The sequence below is a fragment of the Typopeltis vanoorti genome, chromosome 24 (genome assembly GCF_054136105.1).
Source record: "Typopeltis vanoorti isolate ZY-2024b chromosome 24, IOZ_Tvanoo_1.0, whole genome shotgun sequence".
NCBI lineage: Eukaryota > Metazoa > Arthropoda > Arachnida > Uropygi > Thelyphonidae > Typopeltis > Typopeltis vanoorti.
Window position 1 is genome coordinate 67,153,947 of NC_143572.1, and position 27,122 is coordinate 67,181,068.

The following is a 27,122-nucleotide window of genomic DNA, read 5'->3' on the forward strand; positions in this document are numbered from 1 at the left end:
GGACCAGTATTGCTCAACTTGTGTGATAATGATGTTGGGACAAGCATAAATGGAGATATGCAGCTGCTTGCAGATTATGCAAAGATGGTATAGACTATGAGGAGTAGAGGCTTTGCAGTAGGATCTGAACAGACTGTGTGGGTCACTTAGTCTTCAAGGGATAAGGATATCAGAGGAGACAATTCACCAAGTTGGTGTCAGATCTTTAGAATCTTGAATGTGAAGGCAGATTAAGGGAATGCAATTTTTTGGAGCTTTATAAATAGAAAAGGAGGAAAGAGGATATGATTGAGACATAAGCTGGTGAGGGCGTGGTTACCAGATTAATGTGGACAAGATTTTTCATACAGTAGAAGGAGACATGGGTAAAACAAGAGATCATTTCTGGAAAGTGTGTGTGTGTGTATATAGATGGAAGATATAAGCAAGAGAGTGAAGAGCAGGTTCTGTGCATGGAGAGTGGTTGGTGGGCAGAATACATGGCCTGAGAGTGTGGTGAGTGCAGAAACTGTGAATGGGTTTAATTACAGTTTTGTTGATCTCTCAACAATTTAATTACAGTGTTGATCTCTCAACAATTAGCCTTTTGACTCCTTGGAAGTCTGATGTTAATAACAATATTGTTATTCATCATTGCTTCTATTTTGCTTAGGTTTATCTGCAATCCAATTTGTAAAGATACTTGAGTTACTTCCCTTAATTTTATTCCTGTCATCTATACCTTTTGCCAATGATATCTGAATATATACCTGTTAATTTTAACTCCTTTGTTCTTCTAATTCGATTCAGGAAAGCATTCTCTAAGGCACTGATTTCCAAATTTCCAAATTATAAAAAAATTCTTGTGCTCTCCTATGCTTTTCAGAAAAGAAAACTGACCTATAGTTTTCTTAGCATACATTTTATTTTAGTAAAACAGATGTTTTTATAGTGTTTGGATAATACATAATTATATTTCAAAAATTACAACTTTTAAGTTTGATATAACTTAGTATATTAATGACAATAAAAATATTTAATAAGATAGTGGGATTCTTCTTCAGTACATATTTTTACAAAGAATGGAGCACTTAATGCTATATTATACTCGAAAATAAACAATAATATTGACCACTGCTTCATGTCACCTCAGAAAAGTCCCAAATTGTACAATTTGAAAAACACTATTCTAAGATAAAGAGTTTTGGAGATGTTATCTCTCTAATATCTGTACTATAGTATCTGTTAGTCTCCTATTTATTTGAAATCTTGTGCTCTTATGTAGTCTGAAGACAGAAGTGGGAAAATTGTACATATATTTCAATGTACGCATGTTTGATGTCTACTTTTAATAGCAATTCTAGGATGGATGAGGTTTTAAAGGTATCAAATGTTTTTTTTAAGTACGTCCATGAAGACCAAACAACAAGTCTAGTATAATTGTAATTTCTAATTTTCCAAGCATATGAATATGATCAACAGTACTTTATATAATGAAGCTAATGCACCCTATCAGTTATTTTTCTCGTAAGTGTTTTATATAGTAGATAAAAAACATTTATCTACTATATAAAACATTAAGCTAATCTTTTTTTATATTTTTCCTTTCATTTTTTTTTCATAAATACTAATTATTAATGCATTATTCCATGCTTAAGTGTGAAGAGCTTTGCAAGATAATCAGCCACTATCTTATTTCCAAATTTCAACAATTTCATCTGAATCCTATATTTTTCAGAAGCTGTACCCTCCATTATTTTCAAGACTATCTAACTTCTTTCTATCTCTGGCATGCCCAATGCACAACACAATGCATAAGATAAAAGTATCTTTTTTGGTCTCTATAAAGCCATGGTAATATTCTTTTTTTTCATTCAGATCTTGGATTATTTTATCATGCTTTCTCTTTGGAGAGAGAATTTTTTTTTCCCTACTAAGATTGTCCCTAATTCTTATATTTTTATTTTCAATGTTGCCATTTCATTTTGTTTCGCTGGAAGAAAAATTGCAGCAGTATTTAAACTACATATGTGAAAGATCAACAATAATCCATAAATAGCACCAGAATATGTGCTACTGACTGCACGTTTTATTAAATTTTTTTTTTATTATAGACAAATGACATAATAAATCAGACAGAGGGAACATATACACAGCAGATACTGAATTAACAGGAATATAAAACAGCAGTACCAGCTCATACAATTCAGAGAAAATTGGACTCAACAATATGGCTTCTTCAACCTTGTTTTCACTTATGCACTTTCTTGTACTTATATGTATATGAATGAAGGAGAAGATTGTATCACTGCTCACGAATGAGACAGAATTTGGCTTCTCTGGTCATATTCCAAAAGATCAATAATCACAGGCACCATTCGAAACAGCATATGTGACCCAAAATGATAAATCCAAATTTAGAGATATTTTGTCTTCAGCATTTGGATATATCATTTTGGGTTCACATATGCTGTTTTGAATGGTGCCTATGATTGTTGGTCTTTGGGAATATGACCAGAGAAGCCAAATTCTGTCTCATTTGTGAGGAATGCGAGTAAAGTAAATGGTTCTTTGTCAAATTTTACTGAATATGAATCTCTACTAGTTTCACATGTAGTATAATCCTCTTCATTAGAAGAGCAAATTTAAAAAATACAACTGAGTTACACAAGAAGCAAATGAACGGAAAGTATAAACCAAGAATATATGAAAACATACTAACAATGGAAAGAGTGCATACAACCCATATTGTATCATGATGGCTAACTAGGTGATGAGAAGAGCATCCAAGATGCAGAGTTTCAATGAAAGATGACCAAACCTGATGTACGATCATACTTTGTTTCTTGCTGCATTGATGTTGTTTTAATATTTCTAATAACTCTTTGAATGTTTGATGAAGAAATAGTGGTCAATGTAGACAATTTTGCATGCTGCCATATTACTTGATGTTTTCTGTCAGTTGTATGTGTTGATAATCCTTCGTGTTTTTTTCTCCACATCTCTGATGTTCTCTGGCAGGCATATCTGTCCAACACAGAAAATTCCACATGAACAAGTGATCATGTACACTCCCAATGTTTTAAGTGGTAAATGGGGAGGTTTCTAGACTCCTGGAGATCTCCAAACAAAATAAACTTTACTATTCAGTCTACAAAATCACTTGGGAACATGCAAAGTCCCACCACCATCCATCACAAAAACTGGGTGTTATAAAACTCTTCAAAACAGAGCATATAACATTTCCAAAAAGAAGACAAGAACTCTAATAACTCAGTCTGATCCTTCTAAGAAAATGGCTATTAAAAAAAAAAAAAAAATTCTGGATGGCATTCTAAAGGAGCCTTCCAAACACAACAAATAAGCAGACAGGAGCAGTATACCTCTTTTATAATGGACAAGAGATAACAAGGATATTGTGTTAACAAGAAATAAAACTTACTTTCTCCCCCTAAACAAGATCTCAAATGTCCTTCAACCTCCATAACCTCTTCATTCACCAATCAGAAAACAGGAATGTATAAGATTGTTTGTTCATATGGAATTTACTGTATCAGACAGGTGGGCCATTTGGAAGAGATCATCGTCATCATCAAATTCCTGGTATATACCCAGGAATTTGATGATGACGGGGTGTACAGGATATGCTAGTACTACATGAAAAATTTACATCATTACTAACTTCCTATCTACAATTTTGGTTCAAATCAGTCCGTTACCTATCAAGACTCCAATATTATCAGATCTTATATTTCTGTTTTCTACGGGACTTTTTACCATATGAATCCACCTACATCTTGGTCATCCTCTGGGTCTTTTCCCTACCAACCTGGCAGAGAACACTTGTTTTGCTAATCTTTTCTCTCCCATTCTGCTTAAAGTGACCATATCACCTGAGGTTAGCTCTGCTAATGCATTCCTGGATGCTGAAAATGTCAAGTTCTTTCCTAATATCCTCGTTTTTAATATGATATTGCCATCTGTTCATGCCTCTAATCTTTCTCAGGATGCTCATATCTGTGGTCTCTAGTCTTTGGTCAAGTGTTTTACTTCTGACCCAGCTCTCAGATCCATAAGTTAAAATTGGTTTGAACACTGTCTTGTATACAGCTAATTTAGTGTTCTGGCTAATTTCTCTCTTATTCCATATAAATGTATTCAGTTGACTTCCTACCATACCAGCTTTGTTGATTCTGTTGTCTATTTCCATATTTAATTTACAATCTTCACTAAAAATCGTGCCTCAGTAGCTGAAATGTTTTACTTATTTTCTATAGATTCTCCATTCACAATTCATATTCAATTTAGTCAGGGAATCTTGCAGGATTGTACCGGATTTATTTAGAAGTATAACATCATCCACATAAAGCAAAGAGCTGAGATTAACATCTCTAATTGTGATATCAGGTTTAATACTACTTTCCTTCATAATGTGATCCATATAGATAATGAATAACAGAGGGGATAATGTACATCCTTATCTGAGACAGATTTAACATTAAACCTTCCTGTACTTCCTTCAATTCTAACTGCTGACCTATAACTCTAATGAAGACTAATAATAAATAACTCTAATAAAATTGACACCATATAACTGTACCATTTTGAATAGCTTCTCTCTTGGCCTTGTCATATGCATTTTCCATATCTACAAAACTTAAATAGAGATCTTTGTCATATTCCCATGATTTCTCAACTATCTGTCGTAAAGTGAAAATCTGATCCTGACAGCTCTATTTGGCCTGAATTCCGCTTGTTCTTCACCAAACTTTTTTTCGAAGTAATTACTCCATACTTCAAGGATATCTTTTTCTACTGTTTTCATGTCACCTTTACCATCTCTGATTGCTTTCCCAGCACTCTTTCCCCATTTCTGAGTTTCTTCAATAACCTTCAGAATATCCTGCCACCTTCTTGAAATTTATTTTCTATGCTCTCACCAAAGTCCTCCCATGACTTTTGTTTAGCTAGTTTTACACAGTGTTTAGCTTTCTTACATTTGTCTCTGTACTGTCTAAGAGCACAAGCTGACTTATTTGACAGGAACTTTTGATATGTTTTCTTCTTTTCTTTCACTGCCTCTTTAACTTCCTGTGTCCACCATTGAGTTGTGATTTTTCTATTCTTTCAGATAACCTCACGACATGCCCCTGGCTGAATCAATCAATGTTTTCTTCAGGGCTTGCCACTAAATCTCCAAGGTTTGGTTCCTGTTCTCAAACTCTTTCATTTTTTCTTTAATCATATTTGTGCCTTTTAGTCTACAGTTCACATTTGAGAGCTGCTCAACTTTTATTCACTGTAAAACTTTCTTCGATGTTCTTCTTTTCAATATGAAATTCAATTTTATTTTGCTCAAGACAAAAGGGTGATCATTTCCAATTTCAAATCTTCTGTATACTCTGGTGTCCTACACCAGGGAGAAAATATCACTATCAACAATAACATAGTCAATGAGACTTTTCTTATTCCTTGCCTCTTCTCTCCATGTGAATTTGTGCACATTTTTATGGTGGAACATTGCGTTAGTAATAACCAGTCCATGTCCTGAGCAGAAATCCAATATGTATTTGCCATTATTATTAGCTTTACTCTTATCTCCAAATTTTCCCAAAATATTTATGTATGTCTGACAATCATTTCCAACTCTGCTATTTAGATCCCCAATAAGAACCAACTTTTCCTTTTTCATTGTGTCAGTGCTTTCTCTAAAGCCTCAAAATATCCTCCACTTCTACCTTAACCTTCTGTGGGACCATAGGCACAAATAAGCTTCATTGTCCAGTTCCCCATTCTCATATTTGCCACATCACTCTACTTGAGAGTGCCTGCTATTCAAAAAGATTAGCCTTGTATTTAGTGTTGAATACTATGGCTACTCCTTTTCCTTGATTGTCACTGCCTGAATATAACATTTTGTATTTATTGCTCAGAAAGATCTCATCAGTTTTTGCCTTTTTTTTTATTTCAGTCACCTCTATTATATCGATCTGGTACTTATCCAATTCCTCAGCTAGCTCCATATCTTTGCCATTCAGGCTTCTTATGTTGATAGTACCGATCTTGAACTCTGGTGATGTTGAGTTGGGGTGGGTTTTAGGATTTATTCCAGTAGCTGAATTTTCACTGTTTGTCCTGGTTCTTTGGCGAGAACAATGGAGGGGACCTTGTTTAACCAAGTGACGCCCCAGCCGGCATGAAATTTTGTCATGTTGTATAATCATTTGATATTTTGCTTAAGCCAATAAGAATACAATTTGGTCAGCTAAATCCCAAATTGCCAGCCCGTCCTTGTTCGTTCAGTATCCAGGTAGATACTTAACAGGGTGTACCACAAGAAGGTGAGGATTTGACATTAGGTCAGAAGCCCTGGTCAGTTCTCTGCATTCCTTTAAAGCTATGTGGAGGTATCCTCTCAGTTATATAGCTTATATAACACACAAATGTAGCATAAAGCAAAGTCCTACATCAGGTTTGGTCATTTACAATCAAAACCCGATGCACAGAGATCTTGGAAGTTCCTCTCATCACATAGTTAGCCATCATGATATAACATGAGTCATAAGCACACCCCTTCCATTATTAGTATTTTTTTTTTTATTTCAAATATTCGGTGTTTATGCTTTCCATGTAACTTAATTCATCGTATTTTATTAATTTACTCACTTGATGAAATGCACTACTATACTGTACATGAGGCCAGTACAGATGCATATTCAATGAAATGTGATATAAACAGTTTCTACAGCTGGGTTTCCGTATTTAACCCTTAGCCCATCCACATACTAATAATAATGCACTATAGACTAAGTCATTCATTGGTGGTGAGTCACCTTTAAAAAAAATACACACACACATATATATTTTATAATGATGTTATATAAAAGAAGAAACTATGAGCACATCCATGCCATGAGCAGTGTATAGATGATGACTGAGAAAGAAGTTTATTGACATTTTTCCTGGAGAGTTGCAGGTTATAGTTATTTGGGAATACTTCATGAAGATGGCTATTCCAGAGGATTGAAGTAGACAGAATAAAAGAGAAGAAGGTATGGTGTGTGTGTGTGTTTGCAGCTGCAATGAAAAACAATGATAATAGACAGCTACTACTCTTGTTTTAACAGGCTCAACAAAATGTGGAGGAATCATGGTTATCAGTTGAGTGGCAACCACCTTTCAATAGAAGTATCCTGTAGGACATATGGAAAATGAAAAACATTGCAAGTGAGAATTTTTTTTTTTATATTGATCCCATACAATCAAGAGGTCAAGGAACCTATAAAGACATCAGTGCTATGTGTGGGATGCAGTTGTTTGGGAATACTTCTTGAGGAAGGCTGTTCCAGGGGACAGAGGCAGATGGAATAAAAGAGGAAGAGTAGAAGCAGGTTGGAGCTGAAGCAGGCCATGAAAGTACCTATAGAATACGTGAAGTACTGAAACACTGCACCTGTGAGATAGTGTGTGAAGGAAATCTGTAAGAGAGGGATCATCTATGAGCCTAATTGCTTGCCTCTGGATGGTGTTAAGGATCTTAAGGAAAGTTTTAAGTGCACCAACCCAAACATGTGAACAGTATTCTAAACATTGGGATGTGTATATAGTAAAGAATTGATTGGGTGTAAAATATGCTCTTGAAAGAAAATGCCAAGCTTCTCGGATGCTGAGGAGGCTACTGATGTGATCTGTTTATGCCAGGAAAAACTGGAGGTAATGTTAGTCCAAGCAGAGAGATTGGATCTTGTCTGGAGATTTTTGAAAATTGAGGATAATAATAGGTGAGCTAGATCTCTTTTGTGAGAGAAAAGTCAAGGCAGTGTTTTGGTAGCATTGGACATGACAAGGTTGTCATCACCCCGTTCATGGACAGTATATAGATTAATACAGATACATATAGCACTCTTTGCAGGTGATCTTGTCGCCTGGGATCATTTGATAATACTATGTCGTGTGTTGAATGAGTACGATGAGTGGAGAGTGCTACTCTTTGCATAGCTGTGGATAGGATTAGTGGTTATGGACATTAGGTCATTTATATAAAGAAGAAAGAGAGTATGTGATAGGACAGAGTCTTGAAGCACTCTAACATTGGTCGTGAAGTTTAAAGGGAGCCATCTACTCTAACTTGCATGCAGAGAAAATTCAGAGAGAAAGCTGGCAACTCAATTACAGAGTGGCAGGGAGACCAAAGGATGACAATTTGCTTAACAGACTTGATGCCAGATGTGATCAAATGTCTTCACAGATTGAGGAAAAGAGTGATGTTAGGAGTTCAGCTTTATCTTTGGATGAAGACAGTGGTGCCATCAAAAAGGGAGAACCAGAAGTGCAGGAGAGCAGAAGTTGTGTCAACAGCCTTAGCAAAGGACCAGAAGGCCATTTGGACAGGAGATAAGTTTTCTGTTGTTGGTGTTTAGGAAATCGGATTTGGATCAGCTGATGACCGATTTTCATATGGTGCATGCTTTGGTATAAACAGAGTATGCAGCTGGAGTTCTTAATGTGAGTGACATGTGGTAAGCTGAATTTTTTTCTTCAACTGCTTTGAAACACTTTGGTTGAACCAAGGCTTGGAAAGCAAATGAGGATTATGGGTTGATTGGGAGACAAAGGCCTTCATACCAGGTGAGAATAATTTCTGTAACTCATTTGCAGCAGGTGTTAAGATCAGATGAGTGGAAGGAATAGTCAGACCAAGGAGAGGAGGAGAAGAAAGTCCTGAGGTCATCCCAAATGGCTCCTCTGTATTGCCAGAGGATGTGAGGTTTGAAATGGTTGGAGGAAGACCATTCTGTGAGAAAGGAGAGGAGATCTGTACAAGTTTGTGGTCTGAGTTTCCAAGAGAGAGGTGACCTCTATGTTGTATCTGGAAGGTGAACTGGTCAAAAAAAAATCCAGAATATTTGGAGAGTGAAGAGGGTTATCAGGAATTCTAGTAAGTAGATGTACAATTCATGTTAGGTTGTTACTTATAGCAAACACTTCTGCTTCTCATCCGGCTTGGTCGGTGGTGTTGGAGTGGGGAAGCCCGTTGAAATTGTAAACATTGAGGAGGGTGGCAAAATTAATCCATAAGGGAGGGATCATGTATGAGCAAAATGTCCCTCCTCTGAGAAGCAGGGAGGATTTTTAGGGAGGTCCACTGCCTCGAACGTCTGGACAGTATTATAAGAATGGGCAGATTTGGAATATAGTTAGATGAGGTGGGTGAAAAATAGCATCCTTAGTGGAAGAGAATGCTTAGTTTTTTAGATGCTGAAGAAGCCACTGATGTGATGTTTTTAACCCAGAAAGGCTAGAGGTAGATATCAGTCCAAGCACAGATATTGGATCTGGTGATTTGTGTATTACTAAAAATAAGGATAAATCAGATGAGATTCCTTATGCAAGATGAAAGCAAGACTTTACTTTCATCTATAGGATGCACTGGTTGAAGATAATCTTGAAGTTTGGGATGTCTGAGCACTGCATGGTTTGTCAAAAGAGTATGATGAATGGAGAATACTATAGTCTCTAAAGCTGCAGATAGGATTTGTGGTGGGAGTAATTCATTTATGTACACCAAAAAGAGAGTAGGTAACAAGACAGATTTTTAAGGCACTCTGCATTGGTGGTGAATGTTGAAAGAGAGGAAGCAATCTACTATGATACACAGTAAACAACTAGAGAGAAAGTTGGCTACCCAATTATAGAATGATAGGTAGATCAGATAGCTATTTGCATAACAGACTTCAATGACAGATGTGATCAAAACTCTGGAAATGTCGACAGTGACAGCACACATTTCTCTGAACCTTTCCATACATGTCCAGTAGTGGATGATGCAGGCTAAGAGGGCAGCCATAGACCCTGAATGGCAGAATCATACTGGTAGTTTTTAACTGGTGGTGTGCTTCTAAGTAGTGGAGAAATCCATTATTCATGACTTTCTCCATTATTTTGGAGAGGACTGAGGTGAAGTGATGGCAACTGGTTGGTAGTTTGATAGTAGAACTTCACCTCTCTTTTCTTTTGGAATAGGCTGGACATATGATTACTTTTATGCAATGGGATAAAAAGTATGCCAGCTAGGTACAGAAGATTAGAAACAATACAGGATAGGTATTAATCTAACGTACAATGTTTGAGTACTACTGAAGGTGATACTAGACTTTGTTTAGTGTACAAGTCTTTACTACTCTTCTGATTTTTTCCTTAGTCATCTATGCAGGAATTGGAGGAAAAGGTATGCAAGGTCAGCATTATCTGTTCCCCCCCCACTTTAGGTACTGTAAAAGTGGTGCTATCTTGATGAGAAAAAGGTAATAACAGTTAACAACTTTAGTGAAAATATTTGAAAAGGAATAACAATGGAAAGTATTCATTTGCTATGAGAGATAGGTAGGTCTGGAGAGGTATGCCAATCTGAACTCTTCAAGGACATTGAGAACGAAAGAAGACACAAACCAGGACAGGTAAAACAAAACATCAAGTAGTATGACAACAAACAAAAAATGCTCCATATAGATTACTTTTTTCTTCTTCTCAAAAGCATTCAAAGAATCAGATGAAATATTGAAACATCTTCTACAGTCAACAAAAAAAAAGGGATGATTTTACATCAAGTTTGTTCTTCACTACTTCATCACAACATGCTCATTATTTATCAGTAGTAAACAGCAGTCTACAAATGAGCACACATCATAGCAAAGGCATACTTTCCATTGTTATTCATGTTAAAATATTTTCACTAAAGTTTAAATTAAAGATGCTAAGAAATTATATTCTTGTTTGATCCTTTATCCAAGTGTAAGCAAACAAAGTTTGTGTGTTTAGTATCTTCAAGACTGGGCTACTTGCATATAGAAGCCAATGACTTCGCACCAACTGCCTTAGTATCTCATAATGCAAAGCACATGTTCTTTCGGGTGTGTATAATGCTATGCAGTACTGGAAGAGCCTTTGTCTCTGTGTACCAGTCGTGAAGATACTTCACACACAAACTTTGTTTGCTCATACTTGGATAAAGGATTAAACGAAGAATATAATTTCTTGACATCTTTAATTTATAGTATAATCAAGTGAAAAAAAATTTCAAATTTTACAAAACTACTCAAGAAATTAATAAAAACAGTCTCTTATTTTATGTGATACTTGATTTTTGTGGAACAACACTGAAAATCATGTTCCTAGTTTATTCCTTTTCATAATGTATTCAGTTCAGTAACAATTACATAATGGCATTGTTTGTTGAATCTGATTATTTCATCTGATTCTTAACATTCAGCAATTATGGTTATTTAACTGTATACTTCAAGACATTTTCTTATTAAAAAAAATCCTAATAATAAACATAGGGACTATGTTGAGATATTGTTACACCCTGATAACTAAAGAATGTGAAAATTTCAGTTATCATGATGTAACAAGAGAAGAAATAAAAACCCTGTATAGATAACTAAGTAAGCAACCTTGTTCCTAAGCAGATATCGTTAAGAGCCTTTGAAAGTAACGAATACAAAAAATTAAAAGAAATAAAACTATGCTTGCATCCAAGTGAAAAATATAGCTGAAATTGTTTGTTGAACTAAATAAAAAAAGAAGGGAATTTTATTACAGTTGTGATATGATAAAATAAGGTTAAGCAAAGCAAAGAAGATAGTCATAGGATTTTGTATGTGAGAGGCTAGTTTTTACACTTGAAATAAGAGATTAAAGATTTGAGTTAATTCTTAGAAAATTTTGGAAAGGGGATTAATTTAGTATAGATGACATAGAGGTTAGCTTAAACAAAAACTAAAGCTCAAGGTCATAATTCCTGAATTGAGACTTCGTCACGTGCCAGTCGCGTGCACATGGACCGCGTGATGTTTTGGCAGAAAAACGCCACTCTAATTGGTCAGTGAAATCGACTCCAGTAAGGGGGAAGAAAAGAAATTGAAGAAGGTGCCGGTAGGGATCATCGTATAAAGGGTTAGGAGCCCCCCCAAAAGGGCTTTTTTTTCCCCTCAGAGTTTTCTTCACGAGTCTTCATATAGGTCTCACGCGGTTTTCCTGAGTGACGGGTTAGGAGTTTTCTCCGTCAGACACAATAAGGAAACAAAGTGTGAGGGATTTCAATTTCGTGTTCCTATTGTAGGAAATGAGGAACGCCGTTTAGTTAAAAAGAAAGAAGATAATGTCAGTGTGTTTCATCATCCAGTGATTGTAACGAGAGAAGGAAAATCTATAAAGAAGTCAGTGCCCACGTGGTGAGTTTCACAGCCATAGAATAAATGATCCTATGTATGTCCTTAATTGAAGCATGTAAGGTAAAGATTGTGAAAGCCTATCTTAGAGCCAAAAGAACTTAGGAGTGATAAGTTACAGAAGAGTTCGTCCTAGGAAGGTACAATCGGAAAAAGGTAGAGACGAGTGTAGAAGACCAAAGTCAAAAGGTACTGTAAAAACTTGTGTCAATTCAAATCATATGTAACTGTAATCATTGCTCAATTACAGACCAGTTGAAGGGATTAATGAGAATTATACTAGGACTTTAGTACATGTTCAGACTAGAATGAAAATGAGCTTGTTACTATTAATTAATAAGTATTCATGTGCCTAGAGATTTATGCATGTACATTGTATTTTATTTAAGAGAGTTTTAAAGGCTAATACACTCTTTTGACCTTTAAAACTCTCTTAAATTATCCTTTCTCAGCGAAAGGATAATTTTAATCCATATTGTCTTAGTGAGAAAATTAGAGTAACTGATTATATATGCCCTAGAAAATACAGAATTATAGCGTGATCAGACCAGTAAGGGGTTAGACAAAGGGTCAACTAGTTCTAGGATGATACATGTTTGTATGTATAGAATATGTTATGGCGATATGATCACAATTCTCATAAACTTAACCTAATACTTGTGTTTAGCTGGTGTAAATTTGTATTATATATTCTTAGTATTGAATTGAGTTTTATTTGATAAAGAATGAATTGTACCATGTTTAAGAGTTCAATAAACTTTTCTTCATTGAAAATACAGTTGTCTGAGATTGCCGCTCAATGCACCACTTGTAACAACGTACGAACCTAATCACGTGGGGAAGGGGGATATTTTGTTAAGTTACAAGATAAAGGTCACGACTGCATATTAGTTTCACACTCAGACATATTTTGGTAATTGCTCCTTGTTTTTGAATTTTATATCTTAAACTAAATGTCCTGAAAGGCACAGTATAAAATAAATATTTAGGGACACTAAGGGGAGAAGAAGCTTGAATATTTGTATTTGTATTCTCGTATATAGATAAGATTTGGATAAAGACAAGTAAAGTTTCACATGTAAGGATAGTTGAAAGCCTAATATCGTAAATTGGGACACAATAATATCTAAATTCTTTTGTTAGAAATTGGTCAAAATAGTATTTCCATATTATTCCATATCACATTTCCATAGCTACTGTAGTCATCTACGTTGAAGCAGGGTTGCGCAGTGCAGTTGTGCAGATTGTGCCCCGCACAAGGGTGCTTGAAGATGAGGGGCACCATTTCACCATGGGAAATAATAATAATAATAATAATATATATATATATATAAATTTATTCAAAATTTTGTTTAGGAATCGCATGATCCTAAACAAAATTTAAAAATAAATTTTTTATTCACAATTTAGACACGACAATAACTTCAGATACGGAAAGATTCATACTCTTAAAACAACATAGCGAGGACTTTAAAGTTATGAGACATTAGCAAATTAAAAGATGGGAGCAATGAAGATTTAATGAATAATGAAACAATATTATAAAGATTTGCACTTAAAACTGAGCGACAATCACGATTCTGACAATCGCGATACTGATGGTATGACTTTATTTGAGGAATTAAAAACTTTGCAATGTTTTATTAAAAAAGAGTCGGCTCCTCAGGATGTTTTAAATTATATATACGAAAATAAATTAACCGATACATTTCCGAATACTGCGATTGTAATGCGTATTTATTTAACATTACCAATATCTGTAGCATCAGGGGAAAGAAGTTTTTCAAAACTGAAACTAATAAAAAATTATTTGCAGCCAACAATGTCTGGAGAGCATCTAATGGATTTATCAATTATATCAATTGAAAATAATATTATGGATTCATTCGTTAAAGATATTATTAAAAATTTTATGACTAAAGCAAGATGGATAAATATGTAAAATAAATCTAAATTTATCCTAATTGTTATATAGTTAAAAGCATATCTCCAAATTATGTAATAATATTTCTTTTTATATCAAAATAAAAGTAATTTTTGTTTATATATATATTCTGTTGTATTTATATATTAACGAAATAAAAATTTTGAAAATTTTTATTATTAAAAATTCCTTATTAACGAATTTTAGTGATTACAATGTTCTACTATTGTTAAGTAAAATTTATTTTTGTGTATGCACATAAACTGTTTTGTACTTTTGACAAAGTAAAATTTTTCGCAAAAATTTTTCATGAAAACTTATTTTATGGGGGCGCTGAAAACGTTTTGCACAAGGGTGCCTCCCACCCATGGCGTGGCACTGTGTTGAAGTTTCTGGAATAAAAACTAATGTGGAACTAGAATGAAAATAGATAATTTACTAAGGAAATTAAATATTTACGTGTCAATGTTTCATCAGCTCAAGCTAGTATGATCAAAAGTACTTTAAAGAGAACCTTCAGTGAAGGATGGAAATGACCTTGAGAACAAGAGCAGTGACCAAGGGACTACTGTTCTTGGAATTTTTCTTTAAGCCGCTAAACAGCATGGTAGTCTCATAATGGACAATAAAATCATCTGCTATCATACAAACATCCATGTTCACAGTGGGATTCGAATACATTCCAATGGTTGGAGAGCTAAAAGTGCTCTCCGTTTAGCCAATCAAGACAGCAAATCTTTTCTAATCAAATTTACAAAACAATGCAAAATCATATGAAAGTGTACTGCAAAAGAGCTTACTATTTAGGAATCATAACCATCACATAGGCAAAGTTAGAAATAAGTTAGTAATGGTCAGATAAATTACCATAAGCTGTGTGTTTTTAATTCCATTCTGACTTGCTTGTTAAAAGAAAAAGCCGAATTTCCCGGAGAAATCTCTACCACTCCTGTGTGTTACTTGATAACTCAGCCTAATTCAAAAAAGTGGTCTGAGACTTGTACAAAACACACTTTTTTAATACAAGCTTTTATTTCTTTCCCCTATCATCTTTTTTCTGATAAAGTGCTGACAGTTTCTAGAACAAAAGGTTTAGAAAAGTAATTACTAACTTCAAAATAAAACAGTTTGACAAAACTTACAAAATCATACTAACCAAGTTTTTCAGCAATTGTTTTAGCCTCATCTGCAGTGTAAGCAACACCAAATTTTGGTACCTGAACACCAGATTCTTGGAGAATACTCAAACTTATGTGTTCATGAAGATTTAAATCACGTCTTTGTTGTTCCCCTAATACTGCTGATATCAGCTTTTTCTAACAGAAATGATTAAACTTATTAATTGCTCATGAAAAGAATTTGTAGTGACAATACATATTAAATAATTTATATAGTTATCAAAAAAAAGTTTATAGTGCTTAAGAGATAATTTACCACATAATAATAATACAAGAGAAATTGGCTTTTGAACACACTGATAACATTGAATATATCAGATCAGGAATAAGAGAGGGAAGAGAAAAGTGATCTGTCTGAAAACTGTGTAAGTAAAAAAATGATAAATCAGGAAGGATAGGAAATAAAAATGGAAAGGATGTGATGTTTTCTGTGTGAACAGGAATGACAAGTGGGGAGGCTGTTAATTACAGCAAAGGAATTGTGCCTGGTGAAGGAAGAGGTGTATGTGGGAAGACGGTCAATATGCTGTCCTCAACATTACTGCCATACAATATGCTATCTTCATAATCATAGTTGCTTTGGCTGTAATTCCAACCTAATTCATTCTATCGTTTTGCATGAGTAGGTTCTAAAGCCAATTTATATGACTTGAAAGATGAATGAATGAACTAATTTTCGAAGATGAAAAACCCTACCACTTTCATATTATTATTATTTTTATTATTCCAAGATCCCTACGGAGTCAAAGACTCTTCAAGGGAGGTTCCTTAGTAGACGCACAGCTCATCATACCATGCCTTAAATACATTCAAATTCTCTGCAGACACTGCACTCAAGCAATGCATTCCAATCATTCACAACTCTCCATTGCAAAAAACTTACTTCTCACTCACTTGCTCACACTTTCCTTAATACAGCTTCGAGGGATGACCTCTTGTTCTCTCACCATTTTATGATAAACCTCTTCAACATTAACCTTATAACAACTCCTTACCAACTTGTCTATCATAAAACTTCTTCATCCTCCTATCCATTAGCCTCTGCAAACTGCATCTTCTCAACCTTTCTTCATACTCAACATTCTAGAGACCATAAACTACCTTAGTCAGATGCCTCTAGAGCTTTCTAATATTTCGTCATCAATCCAATGTGCTAGTCTAATATTCAACCTTATCAACTCTAGTTTGACTATCAACTTATAATGTGGTAATCTATCAAAAGCCTTCACAAAATCTAAGTATACTACTATGTATCCATCTCCCTCATTCAATGTAGCTGTCACCTTAATGTAATAAGCAAGCAGATTAATAAAACATGACCTCTCTTTAACATATCCATACTATCCATCAAAGATAATAGCACCACTGTCAACCAAATTCTGGATCCTGATTCCAACTAGCCTCTCCAACACTTTATCCACACATGACACCTAGATTTTCTTATAATTTGATGCTCAAGTTTCGTAACCTCTCTTCTTTCCTTATGAAGCAGTACAATCTTCCCTTCCTTCCACTGCTTTGGAACTGGACCTCATGTAAGACTTATATTAAACAAATATGTCAAGGCAGATGTCAGCTCTCTAGCCCATTCTTTTAAAATATGTGGGGATAAATCATCAATTCCCACAGAATTATTAACATCAAGTTTGTTCAATTCCCCATATACTCTTGCTCACTCATATTCACTCATATCTCCTCCTCCACTGCTCTCAAACTTTTCATGATGTCACGTTCACAAAGATGAAAGACCTTTATGAACTGCTTATTAAATATGTCAACTATCCACAGCAGTTTCTTTATACCATTTTCTACAATCAATGCCATCCTACCGCAAACAATCTTTTTTTTTTGCCATTACGAACCAAGTCATCCTCCTTGCCTGTTCTTTGTACGCCTCATGGATTACTAACACTCACCTTATGCTGCCTCCATAATGCCTTCTTTCTCTATATTGCATACTTAATCTCTTCACTGATCCATTTCACATCTACCTTATTTAACCTTCTGACCCTTGGAATGCATTTCAACATTGCTTCTAACAGACAGTTCTTAAATAGCACCGAAGCAGCATTTGATCTCGTTTCCACCCAACTGCTCATTCCATGTTACAGAAGCAAGCTGTCTCCTGGGTTTCTCATAATCACCAGCCTTGTAGTTCCACATATATACCCTTTCCTCACAGAAGTCCTCGCATAGCTAGCAACACTCAGGTGATCCCTTTGTGATCACTCTCACCAACTGGATGGAGATTTGACACCTCACTTATAACATCCTCTGATGAGATGATCAAATCCAAAACCCTCAATCTTCAAAAACTTGAAAAATTAATTTTCTTTACTTTTGGTTGATATCTTGTTATCCCAATCTACACTGCCACAATTAAAATCAGTCATAATGATCAATCATCCTTATCCTAACTGATAAGCTTAGGCGTTGCTGGTTATTCATTACTTATTTTTTTCACAGTATTAACAACACCACAAACACTTTTATCAACAAGGATGTTTTATTAACACTAATTTCGCTGATTTTCAAATCAGCATCATCAGAGCACAACACACATGTAAACGCGACAGTGAGTGAAACAATATAATTGCAGAAAGACAAAAGATCTAAAGTCCTATTTTTGGCGCCCTCTAACGAGGAAAAAAAAAAAAAAAAAAAAAAAAGCAGCAGTTATCCAGGAGTTTTTCTTAGGATAACCATCTCCCAAATTTTTGGCAAATTAATGCAACCATATTTGTTAAGGTTGGGAGAATTCTTCAAAGCCATTGCTGACTCAAAAAATAGTCTTTCAGATCTATAACGACTCCTAAATAGCACATTCGTTTTTCTCCATCTAATCCTGTGTGAAGGAGTGTCCAAAGCATGGTCTGCCAGTCCTGACTTGCCATAGTAATAGTAGCGAATGTATCTTTCATGTTCTTCCAGGCGGATGTTCACTGATCTTCCTGTTTGCCCATAATAGGCCAAGTCACAGTCAAAGGATAAACTTCACCCTTTAGCACACCCAGGAGTGTATGAAGTTCCATGTGACTGTGACTTGGCCTATTATGGGCAAACAGGAAGATCAGTGAACATCCGCCTGGAAGAACATGAAAGATACATTCGCTACTATTACTATGGCAAGTCGGGACTGGCAGACCACGCTTTGGACACTCCTTCACACAGGATTAGTTGGAGAAAAACGAATGTGCTATTTAGGAGTCGTTATAGATCTGAAAGACTATTTTTTGAGTCAGCAATGGCTTTGAAGAATTCTCCCAACCTTAACAAATATGGTTGCATTAATTTGCCAAAAATTTGGGAGACAGTTATTCTAAGAAAAACTCCTGGATAACTGCTGCTTTTTTTTTTTTTTTTTTTTTCCCCTCGTTAGAGGGCGCCAAAAATAGGACTTTAGATCTTTTGTCTTTCGGCAATTATATTGTTTCACTCACTGTCGCGTTTACATGTGTGTTGTGCTCTGATGATGCTGATTTGAAAATCAGCGTTAATAAAACATCCTTGTTGATAAAAGTGTTTGTGGCATCCTTATCCTATTTACTTTTACATTTCATAGTCACTACCTTCCACATTAACAGGTCTATAGCAACATCCAACTAAGTAGTTCACTCTATTCATCTATCTTATATCATACTGCCTCAAAACCACTACCAATATTTCCCCTTGCATCTCTATCTTGTATGGACATAACATTTTTTCTATCATCAATAGCACTCTCCACCTGCCTTTTTATCCTTTCTATCTTCACAAAAAACAGCCTACCCTTCAATCTCTATCCTTGTCAGGATGTCATCCTCATCCAACCATGTCTCACTTATTCTGACAATTTTTGGATGAACAAATCAATGCAACCATTTCCCTTGTTTCTGATATGTTATGTTTCTTCTAGAAACATAAGAGCTCATTCTTGGATTATAGCAAGCTTTTATAGCTACCCACCTCTCTTTCATATCACTTCTTACTTGCTCAGATTCATTCTCTGCACTCATTCCTTTCCAGAAGCAGTCTCTCCAAACGACTCACACCAAAACCATTCAAATTTGTATATTTGTATATTAATGATATTTGTATATTAATGATATAACCATTTGTATATTAATGATATTGGCGAAGATTTGGATGGAGATATTCAGTTGTTTGCAGATGATGCAAAGTTGGGACGAACCATAAAGAGTAGTGAAGATGTTGTGGCCTTGCAAGAAGACTTGAATAAATTGAGTGATTGGGCAAGCAAATGGGGATGTGAGTTCAATGTTGCAAAATGTAAGGTTTTAAAATTTGGAAAACAAAGATGGGATGCAGAATTTATGCTTGGTGAGAATATATTGTTGGAAGTAGAGGAAATAAGAGATCTTGGGGTGATAGTGGATAAGGATCTAAAATTTAGGGGACACATCGCCAAAATTGTGAAGACAACACAAAGACTTCTGGGAATGATGCGGAGGACACTGACGTGTAGAAGTAGGGAGATTCTTGTTCCATTGTATAAGGCGTTGATTAGGCCACACATGGACTATTGTGCCCAGATTTGATCACCTGGTTTTCAGAAGGATGAAGAGATGTTGGAAAGGGTCCAAAGGCGACTGACTAAGGTAGTTTCTGACCTCTGGAATGTCGAGTATGAGGAAAGATTGAAAAGATGTAATTTGCAGAGTCTAGTGGAGAGAAGGAAGAGGGGAGATATGATAGAGACCTACAAGTTGGTAAGGGGTTGTTAAAGGATCAATGGTGGAGAAGTTCTACAGAGAATAGTGGGAGATCAGGGGAGAACCAGAGGTCATCCCTAGAAACTGTATAAAGAGGGTGTGTGTAGGGGAGTGAGAGGCAGGTTTTTTTCATGCAGAGTTGTGAGTGATTGGAATGCCTTGCCTGAGAGTGTGGTGTCTGCAAGGAGTTTGAATATGTTTAAGACGCGGTATGATGAGATGTGTGTGAGATAAAAGGACCTCCTAGATGAGTCTTTGACTCCATGAGGTCTTGTTTAATAATAATAATAATAATAATAATAAATGCAGTCCATCACTCTAATACAGTTCAATTTGTCCTTCAAACTCACATTCCCCACACATTAGCAAACCACACTCCTTTCTCTTGATATATTTCTGCTAACATATCATTCATAATCCCTGCTCTCTGCCTCATCTCATCACTGTCATACCTGGGAAACAACAATGGCTGCCTTTTCTATCACAATATCATCTTTTATTCTTCTCAACAACTTCCTGATATCCATCCAGTCTTATATTCTGTGTTTGTTTCCAGTCAAGTTATTTATTCCTACTACCACAATCAATCCTTTTGCTAACTTACTCCTCATATCCATCAACTCAATCGCTCCATTCATTTTACCTCCTGGAAAATAAACCTTGTGCACCTTCTCATTTACTACACCTCTAATAACTGAATCTCCATACAATGCCACTTATGAATCTTTCATTACTTCTCTCATACCAAGATCATTCGTTTTGTTCTTCACTCTTCCACACATATCTACAACTGTCTTCATTGCACTCTGCATCCACTTCATCTCTTGTCTCATTTTCAGCAACTCAGCTTTCAAATCTAGTGTCATTTTTTGACATCATTTACTCTTATTATATTAATGTCAGAGTCACTCAAACTTGTTTGCTGTCAATCATGTCTGCCATCAATTGAATTCTTTTCCTTGCTATCACTTTCACACACTTTGAGAACATCCACAAAATCTTCAACTATCATTTCAGTTATAACATCATGTTCCCTATTCATATTTAAACAAGCCTTGTGGTCCATCAGTGTCAACCCACACAGCAATCTACCTTTCACCGCCATACTGTATCAGAATACTAACAAGAAACGATGAATTCAAAGTACTATAGAAATTTAACCAAACATCATGTCCCACACTCAATCTACAAATTAGACAATATCGGCACACATTAAATATAAAATTTACTAATCTTCTTACAGCCTACTTGACAACCAATGTGTAAAACTCACCACCTAGTGGCCCTTCATATCCTGCATCTGAAAAATCCTTATAAAGGTTCCTCATATATGCCTAGACAAGATTCCAACCCAAGTCTTTCCAACTGAGCAGTAATAGATAGGATGAGATATTCAGTGGAATGTCACTGTAGGCCTGGAAATGATCAGGAAAATTGATTTAACACAGAAGAGAATGATCACTATGGATTTAGATTTCGACAAAGAGAACATCTAGGAGCAAGAAAGTGAATTGGAATTTTTGAGGGGTGACTATCCTATAAAATAACAGAAAACACACTACATCAGATGTTATTAGAAATGATGTAATCACCTGTGTGGTGGCCAGCCACCTAAGGGCTTCTGCAAGGAAAGGATATGCAGAACTACAAGGCAGATGATTATGGAAAGCTCAGAAGAAGCTTGTAACAATAATAGAGAATAAAAAATTGGACAGAAAGGAGATCAATGGCACTTGGTGCTGTTGCTGATCAAGGAATGTTGAACAATAGCACTGTTGGCATATATAGCAAGGGTTAGGAGGTTAAACGGTGTAGATGCAACATGTATGTATGTATGGATAGTGCGATTAAGAAGGCCACAATCTGGAAAGGAAATGACTTCATTAGGGAAGCCTAAGGGTAGAAGCAATATTCATTTACACAATAAGTATAAAGAGCAAACTAGAAAGGTGATGAAATTGGTAAGGGAGAAAGAAAATAGTGAGCAGCACTTAGCTAACTTGGCAAAAAAAATTCCCAGGGAATGAGATTGGGGGAGAACTTTTTCAAGAATAAACAATAAGTTACACGATAACAACAGTAATGAAATTAAAGTACAGATATTTTGTACTGAAAATAACAGTACATCATCAGTGCATCAGAAACAAGTAAATCAAAGAAGCAGGAATAAAAGATACATAAAGCAGTCAAAGGTTTACCAATTAAAAACTTTTGCCGTGTGCTATAAATTAATATTAATAAATACTATTATTAAAAACTATTTTTGATGGTTACATAAAATAGGAATCTCCCAAACTTTTTGGAGAGAGAGAGACGATCATTCCAATTCAGATTTAGCCAATTTAAAGGGCTTCGCAACTTTCTTTGAAAAAGCATTCATATTTAAGCCTGCTTCTATGGAGAAGAGATTACACGTTATGGTGTCATCTCTTCTCCATAAAAGCAGGCTTAAATACGAATGCCTATATTTACAAGGTATCTGGTAAATGCCAGCTAATGATGGAGGTGACAGTTCAGAAATGCCAGAAATATAAGGGATTGGAACCCTGCAGTCTGTTGAAGAATCCTGAGGTGCTGGAACATAGGAGTCAATTATCGGCTGGATTTCATTAGGGTTGTAACCATTAAATTCCATTAACAATTTGAAAGTGAGAAGTTCTTGTTGTAAGCTTGAGGGAGAGGAGCACACATTATGTGCTCTATTAATTAAAGACTTGATAACACCAATTTTTTGAGAGGTGTGATGAGCAGACTTTTGATGAACGTATCTGCCAGTGAAGGTAGGTTTTCGATAAACATTGAGGTTAATAAATTACCAGAGGCCATGCAAGTACTAAGGATGTCTAAGAATGGTAAAATACCAGCCTTTTCTTTTCCAATGGTAAATTGAATGCGTGGGTGAAGGTTATTGATCTGTTGTAGGAAAGTGGTTAGTTCATTTTCAGAATGAGGCCAAACAGCAAGGACATTATCAACATAACAAAACCAATGAGAGAGTTGGGGATGAATGGATGAGAACAAGGTATCCTCCAGATGGTTCAAAAAATAGTTTGCCAAAGGCAGAGACAGAAGGTTACCCATGGCAGTGCCTTCAACTTATCTATAGATCTTGTTCTTCCAGCTGAAATATCCTGATTCTATAACAAATTCAAAAATCTTTGCAATATCAGGATAATTATTATATAGTAAATTAACAGTGTCAGATAATGGAATGTTGGTAAAGAGGGAAACAACGTCAAAGCTGACTAACAAATCTGACTCTTGTATATGAATATCCTTGATTTTCTCAAGAAAATGGATGGAATTCTTGAGGAATGATCTGGATTGTCCAGTATGGGCAGTTAATAAATGTGACAGAAATTTAGCAATTCCATAGATGGGAGAGTCAATACAATTCATAATGGGTCTTACTGGAAAACCTTCTTTATGAATTTTTGGAAGGCCATATAAATGAAGAGTTCTTCCAAAATAAGTACGCAACTTGTCCCAAGTATTTTGATCCCAACTAACAACTTCATCAAGCAGCTTATTTAATTGTTTAATTTGCACATTTTTGTACGGTTATAACTACTTTCTTGATACAGTAGGTGGAGGTTCCCGGTAAAAGGCAGTCTATCTTCCTTTCATAGGCGGCCTTATCCATTACCACTACAGCTTTTCCTTTATCTGCTTTCAAAATAGATATACTGCTCTTTTGTCTTTCATTTCATTAAAGTTAATTACTGTGATTATCATGTAATTTATTGTTTACAGTCATGCCACAGACACCTTTAAAAATTAGTTTTTCAAGAATATTTATGATGCAATGAAATTTATTGATGGAAATGGTGGAAGGTAACTGCTGTGAAGGGATGCAAGTACATTTGATGAATACATACCTTAATGAATTGTGGAATGTCAAGCTGATGAGTATGATTTTCATACAGACTGAAAAAGGATGGAAATGATTAATGAGAGGATAGAGGTGAGTGAGAAGAAGAATATATATGAAAAATTAAGTAAACTGAATCTGTAGAGGACATGGCAAGAGAGGAGAGTGATAGTGAGGAAAAAAATGCCTGCCACTTCCAAATTTACATAGTTTACATCTCAGAAATGAAGGATTGAAGTGATGTATTAATACAACAGTTTTTCTCTTAATAAAGGAAGTTTTTTATATACAAAATTTAATGATTTTTGATGACGTTGCCTTACTGCAGCACTCACTGGAATACCCACTGTACACCACTGATTTTCATTCTCAACATTTGTTGACAATAGCACAGAAAAAATTATCCGACTTTCAAGAAGTGCTATAAATTTTAGAACTAAAAACATGTGAAAATAATCTTTCATTATTTATTTATTAATGATCATATATTACGTATAAAATGTGATACATGAAATAAAAAAATTTATGGTACAACTTTCAGCCCATTAATAAATTTCATTAATACATGGAATTTTTACAAGCTACTTCAGACCTCCAGTAAGTGGTGTTGTAGACACTGGTGATGAAATTCATCTCCCACCTAAGAGTTCACAACTACTTCAATATTGGTTGTTACAAAGAGTAAAAATTAGCAATAGCATTAACAGTTAACAAATGTTTATAAACTGATTAGATCCAAGATTGAACACATGATTTGGGTATTCCACTCAGGCTGATGCATTGACCTGTGAGATATTTTATTTTATTGTTTTATATTTTTACTTTTATACTTTTGTCTGACTGGTGAACTAACACAAAATTTTTCAAGGCTGGTCTTATGGAGTTGGCTGTAGCATCTGCAATTCTTCACTTGAGGCAATATACCCATTTGATGCACAAAGTGATATTTTGTATTATCTGAAGTTACTCTATGCATGTTGACTTTTATGACTTGAATACTAACTGATGAATGCCCACACTCTCTTGCACCTTTACATATGCAAATTTTCTCCACTAATTATACAGGGAACAAATGGAGGGGAAGGGATGGGGAAAGAAAGGGATGTGGCCTTTATATTTGGCTATAATCATATTTCCATCCTTCCAGGCATATTACATCACCATTTTTTAATAACATGGGTCAAATGAGTGAAGTAGTTAGTTCAACATGGCAAAGTGTAAGGTTTTGAAATCTGACAAGCAAGAATGAGAAGCAATATGTAAAACTGGTAATTTTGAAGGGAGATGGGGGGGGGGGGAGATCTGGGAGTGGTAGTGGAAAGGGACCTGAGGTTGAGGGTCACGTTGTGAAATCATCACATTGGATTTGACAATGACAAGGAGGATCTTGATATGCAAAAGTAAAGAGGAGACTATGGTGCCATCAGGTTTCACATGAATTACTTGCAGAGCTGCTTTTCATGGAGATGTAATAGAAAAGGTTCAGAAAAGATTGACTAAAGTGGTCTGTGGAAAATGAGGTATTCAGGACAGAGTACCATCTGCAGAGAGAAGCTCATGTGGAAGAGGAGAAAGGAGGAGTATATGATTGAAACATAAGTTGGTAAGGAGGTTTTTAAAAGGTTGATGTTAAAGAAATGTCACAGAATGGGTGGGAAGAGACAGGAGTAGAACAAGAGGCTATCCCTGGGAACTGTTTTAGGAAAGGAAGAGCAAGGGTTGAGGGGACAAGTTCTTTGCAAGGAGAGTAGCTGGCAAAAGGAATGTACTAACAGAGTATGGTGAGTGCAGAAATGTTGAATGATTTAAGGCATAACTTGATGAACTTGGTCTGTGATAGAACTACCTCTTGTGATGAGTCTTTTGCCTCCATGGAAGTCTGCTGCTAAAAATAATAATGATAATCATTATTATTATTACATGACACCTCCAGGGAGTCCAAAGACTCATCGAGGGAGAGCATCTACTGTATCTCTCCATCTCCACCAACTACAACTACCAATACCATTTACCGTCCACCACCACCACCACCACTAGTATTTTCACAGACAATCACAAACATCCATGCCCAAGGCAGGATTCAAACCTGCAGCCTTTTGGCTGGAGAGTGGATACGATAACCACTCCGCTCGGCCAACCAGGCTGGCCAATAATGATGATGATTGAGGTATTTTGGACCATTCTTCCCTCAATTTGAACATGCTAGTTTTTCCTCGCAAACCCAGCATCCAAATTCATTCCAGTGGCGTTCTATTTGGTGTTCTATAAGGTCTCTGCAGAGGCAAGTCCAGCTTTTTTGATATTTTCCACAAATCATGTTCAATTGCACTGCAGTATCACATAGTACAGTATAATATTAAGAGACTGTCTATAAAACTACTACAATGTATGAAGCATTTCATTATCCAGAAGTGCTGCACATCCTTCATCTGTCAAGGTCTATACACCAAATCAGTTGGTTTGGATTTTATTGGCACATGGACAGCTTAGACCATCTCTGCCACTAAATTTCTCAGTTGCAATGATGCATTCAGTATAATGCATTCCAAGGCATCTACTACACTTGCTTTGCTGATTAGGAGAAATGGTGTAGCAGGATGTTTCAATTCTTTATTATGGACTCCCGTGTACTATAGAAAACGTTTCTTTACACTAGTGTAGTTTGTGCTGTTCATTTTCTATGACTGATGTTTGACTTACGTGCAGCCGTTCCAAGACTGTGCAGTACTTACACAGCATCCATCTTGGGCTTCTGAGCATCCCTACCTCCTTCTTTAAATCCCTTGGTATTAGTTTCCTAGATCTTCCAGTGCTATTTCATTTTATGCTAGGAAAGAACTTTTACATTTCCACCTACTGATAATATTATTGCTTACATTTCATGTTGAATGATACATTATTTCACTAATGTCACAAATGAATAGTTTAATGATATATTTGAATCCCAAGATAACCACTTTCAAAGTTCACGCGTTCTTTTCCACACTCTTCATGATTGAGACATAAGTTGGTAAGAAGGTTTTCAACAGGTTGATGTTAAAGAAATGTTACAGAATGAGGTGAGGGGTGGAAGAGACAGGAGTCAGCATACAATGTACAATCAACTAGGAAAATGATATTGCAGTATAGACACGTTACAAAAAGCATGCACGTACACACACCAATACATTTCTTTCAAGAATGTTTTTATCAATTATCAAACCTGCCTCACAGTAGCTTGCTTCTAGT

At 35.6% G+C, this 27,122-nt stretch overlaps 1 protein-coding gene across 1 annotated transcript in view; it reads right to left on the minus strand.

Annotated features, from left to right (window-relative positions):
- LOC150093365 (succinate--CoA ligase [ADP-forming] subunit beta, mitochondrial-like) overlaps positions 1 to 27,122 on the minus strand; it is a 257,429-nt gene that overhangs the window by 218,642 nt on the left and 11,665 nt on the right. The window contains exon 2 of the mRNA XM_090414021.1: positions 15,290 to 15,449. Coding sequence (XP_090270147.1) covers positions 15,290 to 15,449 — 160 coding nt within the window. The remainder of the gene's footprint in view (positions 1 to 15,289; positions 15,450 to 27,122) is intronic.